This window comes from Lissotriton vulgaris, chromosome 7 (assembly GCF_964263255.1).
Source record: "Lissotriton vulgaris chromosome 7, aLisVul1.2, whole genome shotgun sequence".
Lineage (NCBI taxonomy): Eukaryota > Metazoa > Chordata > Amphibia > Caudata > Salamandridae > Lissotriton > Lissotriton vulgaris.
Window position 1 is genome coordinate 1,727,335,346 of NC_141695.1, and position 9,862 is coordinate 1,727,345,207.

The 9,862-nt window shown below is 40.6% G+C and overlaps 1 protein-coding gene across 1 annotated transcript; it reads right to left on the reverse strand.

Annotated features, from left to right (window-relative positions):
- Positions 1-7,713: 7,713 nt before the first annotated feature.
- On the reverse strand, positions 7,714-9,165 carry LOC147706464 (C3a anaphylatoxin chemotactic receptor-like). Its single transcript, XM_086929613.1, has one exon. It carries the CDS (start codon positions 9,163-9,165, stop codon positions 7,714-7,716), a length of 1,452 nt encoding a protein of 483 aa, XP_086785739.1.
- Positions 9,166-9,862: the final 697 nt, after the last annotated feature.

The window sequence follows — 9,862 nt, forward strand, 5'->3', positions numbered from 1 at the left end:
GCCTGATTTAGATCTCGGTGGATGGGTTACTCCGTCACAACAGTAACCGATATCCTATCTGCTGAAATATAAATCCCAGTATATCATAATGGATTTCAATTTGGGCGGGCGAGGTATCCTTCACCATTGTGACGGAGTAACCCGTCCGTTGAGATCTAACTCAGTCCCAGAGTTCGAGCTAGTATTAGGCTGTGTTCAAGTTATTAACTGTAAACGTTTGGCAGTACTCTCTAGCCGTAGTAGTTTAATCTTATTGAGTGGGTGTGAATTCACTGAAATCTTTGAGTTTTATTCTCTCAAATTTACACTAAGCCAAAGCCAGACACTGCCTTCACCTGATTTGTTTACTAACACAATGGCTGCTAACCACTCTGAGGCCTTAACTAAGTGCTTATTTCCTGCATCAAATGTTATATGGAAAATAAATGATGTATTACTGAGATGGTATTGCCTTATTTTAATCCTATGCTTAAACAATTTCAAATGAGCAAGGTCATCGATGCACACTGATCCAAAATTTTCTGGGCCCAAACTATTAACAGTTTAGTTATCTCTCTCTTTTGCATTTAGTATTTCTTATTCTCGGTCCTCCGATGGACTTTGCATTGTGCCACTGAGGGGTGGGGGAGAGGGTGACCAATCTTGGCTATCCAATGAGGACCAGTAATTGGTAGCCAAACTACAAGTTAGTGATCAGGTTCAAATCGATAACCCTCAGGACCATGCTATAAAAGTAAAGGGTGGCAACAGGAATTCCTAACCACCTGAATAAGTTTAAACTGACCAAGATCACACACACTAACTATTCGGGTGTGGCTATTCGAAGCAAAAAGAATAGGTCTAGATAGTCAGTAAACAAATTGGGATTATCCATGTTATTCATTTGAATTCTCTTATTATCATGCACAGTCAATTGGAAAGAACATTAATGATAAATCAAAAGACTCAGTCATTAAAGAGCTCAAGTTAAAGATTTTATCTCAAATTTGGAATGAATGCAATACAATTTTAATCATTAATAGGAAGCTCAGTCGTGAGTCTCAAATAAAGCAAATACAAAAGTAGTATAAAAGTACACGTTAAGCTGAGTCTAGGAGGTTAAGAGTTCTCAAAGTCCACAGAAAGGGGCAAAAAGGGGCAATCATTGGAAAGGGGTCTGTAGGAGGCTCAAAAGGGAAGTTCTGCAGGGCATCTGCAAAAACCCAGGCTCAGTCAAGGATTCCAGGGAAAGTTCAGTCAGCAAGGGTTCTTCCATTAAATGACAGAGGAAAGTCCGCAAAGTTCAGCAATGATGTGGGCAAGGACGGCTCATGGACAGCATCCGATCAGGCAAAAGACAAGTGTGTCTTCGCATCCATCCAAGAAAAAACTGTAAGGTATAGTTCATCAGTCCATAGGTGACACCCATTTTGTCACACCGCCATCATCCGACTGTAATGAGGTGGTCTTCCGCTCACAAGGGGCAAAAAGTAAACAATGCGGAACTGTCCCATGGTAGGCATGGGAAAGACAATTCTGTAACGGCCTCACAGGTTAGTCCACAAGGGCCCATTCATTGTTTAAGCTTCTCTTGAGCCACTAGCAAGAGTCTGGTTCCCAACGAAGTAGCAATACTCTGTTATAATTTGTATCCGTACAATTGCAAAACATGAGACGCGCACAAGAGCTAGGGAGACCGCATACCTTCCCATGACTATAATGGGAAACACAGACCTATAACGTAAGGCTAAATTAAGCATGAAATTCATTATTAAGGCAATTAAACATTTAAATATGTAACAAAAGCATGTGCTAATTAATAAAATCATTGTCAAGTCAAATAATGTCATAGATGATGTCATGGAAATGTTCTACTGTGAGTACAGACTACTGCTACATTCCAAGACACATACGTGCAACATATAATAAAATATTGGATTTCAGATGTTGCTTTAAGAAATCTAAAACACTTCATATATAAATATCATTCTGATGAAGTTTCAAGATCTTCACTAACAAAATAGAGAATTTGCACCAACTCCTTATTACTCAATGTTGCATTACAATGGAGCACAATAAAAGATGATTTTAATGAAACATTACACATGACTATATTAATTCTTTGCAATATTGCACATATATCTCTTAAATACGCAGTTCGATTCTAATAACAGTCACATTATTAAAATATTAACACTATATCAATTTCATAATTGTAATTTTATTAATAGTGATCAAACAGGGAATAAAGATTCAACTGAATATAGAAATGTGTTAGTACAAATGAATTTCATTTCTCTAATTCTACAACACAAGCATGCTTTTAAGGTGCTGTAGCTATATTTTCCCATGTTCATTGTGTCATGTTAAAACTAAGTGCAGAGTGAACGTACATTTTATGTGTCATTATCTGTTTTTATGTCTTGTGAAGAATGTGCAGTTTCTTCACTGCATTACACCTCACGAAATTCACTACATTTGTCCATATATCCCTAGAGACTGTTCTACTACGGACACTGGGTCTGTTCTGTTAGGGTCACCGTTTGGTGTTTCCAGTCTAATTGACTGGAAGCCTGGTTGGCAACAAAAACATTCTAAACAGTGGCCGTTCTCTAAAGGAAATAGATGGTCTTTAATATGCTCCCATGGATTTATAAACTTTTCCTTTGCAAACCCATCAGAAAAAATCTCTGCTGTCAATCAAACCATAAGGTAATAATTAATATGGTGGAACCTTGATTACATGGTTCTCTGGTGCAATTTTACAATTTGAATCTGTGCTACTATTTCCATTGTGTTCTGTCTTATTAACTTGGAACACACATTTACTCAGTCCGTCTTCCAGATCCTGTACGTCAGTTGCTTGTTTAGTACTAAGCTCTTTGCATGCTCTCACAAAGTGTCCCCTCTTTTAGTGAAGCTTCGATCACACAGAATTGCGAGCAAAGCATGAAGTATTGTTCCCAGGATTACCAGAATCTCCACAATGGAAACCTTTTAACTTTGAATTTTATTCTGCACTTCTTCATATATTTAAACTTGTCGCTTCAACTTTAGAATGCTAATTTGACTTAACTTTAGAAAGTCCCTCAACTTTTTCATTCTACACCTTGTACAGAGGTGCTCATGAGGATTCTTTCATTTCCTCAATGTATACCATGGTACATTAAATACTTCTAGCAGTGGTTGTGGCTTTCTACAGTCAGAGTTTCATACAAAACGTTTTTCCTGTATTCTGGGGTTGCTTTTACTCCACACGAATGAAACCATGAAAAGTAAGTTACGTTAATCACTAATCACAAAATTTGTAGGTATTGACAACCCCCTCAAGGCAGCAATGTAGGCCACACATGTTTTACTTCCCCATTATACACGGCCAAAGAACTTGTGCCTTTACAAAATGACATTAATTTGTGTCTCCAAAATGCCTCTCTAGTTTGTTGAATGTATTCTAAAAATGTAGTCTTTTTCTCCAACCCCATCTGCAGACTCTTTCTTTTATATCTTTCTACTTTTAATACTAAAAGTATGTAGAAGAATATGTTACTTGTTATGTCATATGACCGGTGTGAGGTCAAGGATTTTAGGATGGTGGAAAGAGGTGAGACCAAGGGCTTAGGGGCCTGATAAAGACCTGTTCTAGTGTCTGTTTTAAACTACTGTCCATTCTAAGATCTGGAGGGACCAGGCCCACTTAAAAGCATGTGGAGATAACTGTTTCTATTGATACCAGCTAACAATAAACAATGCACTGTTTTTGGAGATGTTTGTATTATAAACTTGCATAGTGATCCTGTTTTGTAATTGAGAAGTTTGAGAGATAAAAGTTGTAGCTGACAGCTAGCCGTGTGGTCAACATGGTGCTGCATAACATTGGAGAACCACTGTGACGTTTCAGTGTTTAATTTGTAAAGTACTGAATGCTGGTGCCCAAGCTTAGCCCAGGAGCTTGTGGCCAGTGCAATCAATGTTGGTGCACCAGATACCACAGCTGCATAGTTTTAAATCCACTTCATGTCTCCTTAATCCACCACCAGACATTCCCTACAGTTTTATGTCACTCTTAAGGGTTCTAGCTTTCTCCCTTTGGAACGTTTTTTCTGTCTTTCTCTTCCTCATTCTTTCCCTTTTGTGCAGTAGCGGCTGGCAAGGAACGGGGGTGGCGGGGTGAACAAAATATAAATAAACCCATACCTTATCACAGCTGCCGTCTCTCCTCAGCTTCGCTTCCTGACGAGTCCTGGAAGCAGGAAGCACACAGGCTCCCCTAAACCAATCACAACGCTGCAGTGCAGCTTTGGGATAGGTCTGTGAGCAGCGTGTTTCGGCGCTCAGATGGGGACTATGGGCCATATGTATGAAGCATTATTGCATTCGCAAACGCCGTAATCGCCGAATTTCGGCATTTGCGAATACAATTTTGCAAAACGGTATGTATCAAGGCAAAATAAGGAATCGGAAAATTTGTGATTCCTTATTTTGCGATTGCATTTAAGGATTCGCAAATTTTGCGATTCCTTAAATGCAATGTAAGAAGCCAAAAAAAATGCAAATTGGCTTTAAAGAATCGCAAATTACCACCAACTTCAAGTTGGTGGTAATGTGCGAATTTCTTGAAAAATGCAAATATTTGCATTTATCAATGTGCCATGTGACGCACATACATGCCCTTAGGGCATGTATGTGCACCACATGTGCACCCATGCTTATTTCAGGGGTGCAACAGGGTGTCCTTTGGACACCCCTGCCCCCTTGGATATATTCTCAATTTGCGATTCGCAAATTGCGAATCGCAATTTTCCCTTTCATTTGAATGGGAAGTATTCCTTATTTGCGAATTCGCAATTTGCGTATTCGCAATTAAGGAATATCAAGAAATCGCAAAAAAATTCAATTTTACTTGATACATAACATTTTGCGATTCTGAAATAGCGATGTCTTAAAAATCGCTATTACAGAATCGCAAAATGGTTCCTTGATACATATGGCCCTAAGAGCCTGTGCATGTTCCCCACCAGGCTGTGCATTACAATCTGGTGGGGAACATGCACAGGCTCCTAGCCCCCGACTGAGCTCCGAAACACGCTGCTCACAGACCAGATGACTGTTTGGCCAGTCCAAGACGGCCGGCCAAACCGTCAAGCACACTTAAGTGCATGAACCACTCCTCCCCCTGTGGTACCCGCCTCGTCCCACCCTAACCCAGCCCATAGCTCCGAAAAATAAACTGATAATAAGGATGTTATTATTACCGACGCCCCTCCGCCTTAGCAGAGGAACCGGCACTGCTTTTTTTTTTTTTCATGCTCTGGGTCAAAGTATGATAAGAAAGAATAGGTGCCAGCCCCCAAAAAGAGTGCTGGTTGGCAGACCAGCAACCACCAGCTTAAACTAAGCAGCGGACTTCACCTCATTGCCCAACATTTTACTTTAAACTTATTTTTTCATGAATAACATTTGAATTATTATAAGTTGTGTTTTGATACAGTTCAGAGAACTAAAGGGATGGGTCGTTTATAGTTTTGTGGTTGGGGGGCACCCATCAAAAAGTGGCAGACTCAATGTCCACCAATCCACCAATAATTGTGTGGTTTCACCAACCCCCCTCCCCCTCCTTGATTTAGAGGTGGGTGATCCACCCGCTTTCCTCTGCTTGCTGCTCTGGTGGTGGACAGGTCTTCGGTCAAAGGCTTCTGACAGCCCCTTTACCACTTTCCCGAGGCTCTGTGATATTCGGTGGAGCACTTAAATTAGGGAAGTTCTTCTGACATACATTTTTCCTGTTTGGGATCTAACGGCCACATGCATCAAAGTCCGGTTTTGCGATTCCTTATTTGCGAAAATTAGGGAATGGCAAATAAGAAATCGCAAAATGGGATGCAACAATTTATTCGCATAATTTTTGCGATTCGGTAAAAATCGCAATTTTTACCGAATCGCAAATATTATGCGAATTCTAATTTGCGATTTCACAATTCCCATTGATTCCTATGGGCCAAAAGGCCCATAGGAATCAATGGGAAGGCATTGATATTTTGCGAATTGCAATTAGCGATTCGCAAAATGTTAATGCATTCCATGGGTGCGGGGGGTCCAAAGGACCCCCCCCGCACCCCTGAAATGTATTTTAAAGTGCATGTTTCACACACACATGTCCTAAGGACATGTGTGTCTGTAACATGACAGTGTTTAAAATGCTAATTTGAGCATTTTAATAATTTTTCGCAAATTACCACGAGGTTCACCCTCGTGGTAATTTGCACCCCCTAATTGCGAATTCGCAATTTTAAAAGCAATCATGCTTTGCTTTTAAGGAATCGTAAATTTGCGATTCCTTAAAAGCAATTGCATTTTAGGAATTCGCTAAAAATAGCGATTTTCCCAAAACTGTTTCATGCATCCTAAAAACCTATTTAGGAATCGCAAACGCCCGAATTTACCGATTCGCACCGTTTGCACTTCCTAAATATGTTGATTCATGTAAATTTAGTGAAAGCCATAATAGGAAATCCCCAGCACATCAATGACATTGATTTAGAATTTTTCAATAACAAACTCATGCTTTGGAAGTTTGATATTGAAAACAGAAAGCACTGACAAGCCAGCACATCAAACATGGCACCCGCTCAGCAAAGGATCTGTGGCCTCAGTGCAGTCAGAGCAAAGCCACTGAGGGCACAGAAATCCTCACCTAGTGGGCATGTATCTCTAAATCTGGCAGGCAATCTTCACTAGGAGAAGGGATGCTACAACCTGTGTTGACCTGGCAGCCTGATGAGCCACCCACTAGATGAACCCCTCCCTCTTTCACATCTTTCAAATAAAAATCTTGTTTTCTCTCTGTGCTGCAAAACTAATTTTTCATCAATCATATTTGATGTGCATCCATCCTGGCTGAGTACTGAAATGCAATTCAGACAGATATATTTTTTTACCAGGGAGAAGAAAAAGTGATATGCATTGTGAATCGGCATCAGCCGTGATGTGAAATCCCCTCTCCCATCATCCTCAGATCAATAGGAATTTGATTAATTGCTTTATTAGTCATTTTTTGTGTCAATTTAAATTGGAGAAATTGACAAGGACAGTAACAACCCAACTTCAAGCTCAAATCAACCAGAAACCTCTTCGTCTGCTGCTCTTTTGAATGCAAGTTTTTTCAGAGGTGCACACGCTTGACATTTTAAAGAGACATTTTCCAGCTGATAAAAGTGCCCCTTCCTCCTTTTATGAAACTAATGTATTGACTACTAATGTACAATAGTTTGCATTTATTCTTGTAATATTAGCCTGTGGGCCTGATTTAGATCTCAGCTGGTGGGTTATTCCGTCACAGCAATGGCGAATAACCCGTCCTCCGATATATGAATCCTATTATATCCTAATAGATTTATATCTCGAAGGACGGGCTGTCTGTCACCGTTGTGATGGAGTAATCTGTACGCCAAGATCTAAATCAGACCCTTTGTGTTTTTAGGCAGGTAGCCGGTAGAAGTCGTTTTTGCCTGTAGATATTCTATTAAAATAGCCTGTATATTTAAGTAAGTACAAAGAGGAATAACAACACAACATTGCTGCTGGCTTTAATCATCCGTTGGTAAATCTTAAATAATTAATCTTCTATGATCTGTTAGAGACCAATGTGATATCTACCCACCTTCCCCCAAGTGAGAAGATATCCTGAATCTGCAAATTGTTCTCCCACACTGCAGTTATTTTCAGTCTGTAGAGTTTCTACTCACTGAATGCGCTCTCGAAAACAGCACGCAGAGACGTACGAAGCTTCTCCTTGAAGTCTTGCACACTGAAGACATACACTACCGGGTTGATACAGCTGTTAGTGTAGGTAAGACACCGGAACATGGCATTTAACAGAATCAGTGTTGGGCTTTTGTAGTAGAGCCGTAAGACCCGAGTGATATGGTAGGGAGCCCAGCAGACAAAAAAGGCGCTCACAGTAATGAAGACTACCCTGAACGTTTTGGCACCTGACTTTGAAAATTGAGCACCCTTTACTCTCTGGAGTATGAATGCATAGCAGACTACGATTATGGCTAAGGGGATGGCAAAGCCAAAAATCAGGCGAGTGAAGGTGGTGACAGTGAGAGATACTGGTGTGGCCATGTCTTCGTACAGACCATAGTTTACGTCCTCCCATTCTGAGTCGTAATCAGGATGGCTGGTTGGCTGCGGAGTGAAGTCTACAGCAGACGTTCCACCTGGAGTTCTGCTGGAGTCAAAACTCACAAATGACTTGCGAGTTTTCGGTAGATGAGTCGTTGCTGAGCTAATTTTGTCACCGGATTGTTGTATTTGTGTAACTTTATCCAATGAACTTTGATTAAGAATGTCTTGGAAAGTGATTGCCAATGGTCTAGATGTTGGGACTTTAGCATGAGCCGTTGGACTTTCAACATCATTTGTAAGAGCAAATTCAATTAAAGAATTGAAACCGGAAGTAGCCCCTTGTTTTTCTTTTGGGGCTGCAGTAGTATGGGTTATAATGTCCAGCATACTGAGATTTCTGATGTCCTCTGCATTGGGCATCTGTTCTGTGGACCTTGTTAAATGATCCAGCGGAGACTCTTCAGTAGTGGTAGTGAAGTGTTCAAAGGAATCATAATCAAAATAAGATTCAGAATCTGAACCATAATTGTAACCACAAACTATTTTGCCCTCGTAAGTGGTGATTTGTTCTCTGTAGATAAATACAGGGATGCACATGAGAAAGGCAAGGAACCAGATGCCGAGGCACAACCCTGAGGCCATGCCCACAGTCCGATGATTCTGAGACCACACTGGCTTGATGACCAGCAAGCACCGATCCAGGCTAATGGCTACCAGGATGAAGACGCTGGCAAGCATGTTGAAGAGGGTGACGGAGGGGAGCAACTTACAGAGGATGTTCCCATAGTGCCAGTGTCCATGCAGGGCTACCTGGGCAATGGAGAATGGCAGGGAGAGGCAGCATAAAAAGTCTGTGACTGCCAAGTTCAGGAACCAGATGGTGTTCACTGTGCGTTTCATCTTCAGACCAGTGACCCATATGACTATGGCATTCCCAGGAAGGCCAAGGAGAAATGTGATGCTGAACATAGCCATGGTGATAATGGATTCTGGAGTGAAGCTTGGTGCCACATCTTCAGTCTCATGGAAGTTGCTGGAATTATTCCACAAAGAGGGCATCTTTGCAGGCTGAAACAGATGATCACATTAGATACTGAAATACAGTATAATATATGAAATGGCTGGCAATGTAAGTATCATTAGTTCATCCCTTCAGTATATATCCACTTCTTCAAAATACACATTAATTTATTTTGCAAGTTTTATATAACGCGAACACGACCCTCGGGTATTCGAGTGCTTCACATAATAATGTATCCACCCTTATATTGATGATTACATGTTTTGTGTAGTTATCGATGAGTTACTTACAAGTTGCATGGTTTCTGGTATACACATATAATATATACACTGTAGTGTACATCGTTAGTGTTATGTCGGACTTAAACAATCGATCCACCCTTAGTGTGGTGGCATCATAGTCTGGGAGGTTAGCACAGTGTTGGTTACAAGTTGCATACTGTTCTAGTCTGTATATATATTGTTGATAACATGCATCTGCCACCCTTTTCCCACTCTTTACTTCATATGCTCCCTTCCTGCATAATCCTTCACTCAATCACTGAGCGATCTATCCAACAACTTCTTTCTCATTTAACACAATTACATCTCTATTCTAACATACTGCTGCACTGTTCTATCATCACCCCGTTTCTACCTCTATCTGCCTTTCCAGGTCTTCCACTCATAACCTATTCAATCCCAAAGCATTTATGAATTTTCTTACTTTGTATTAAACCATACTCATTTAGAACAC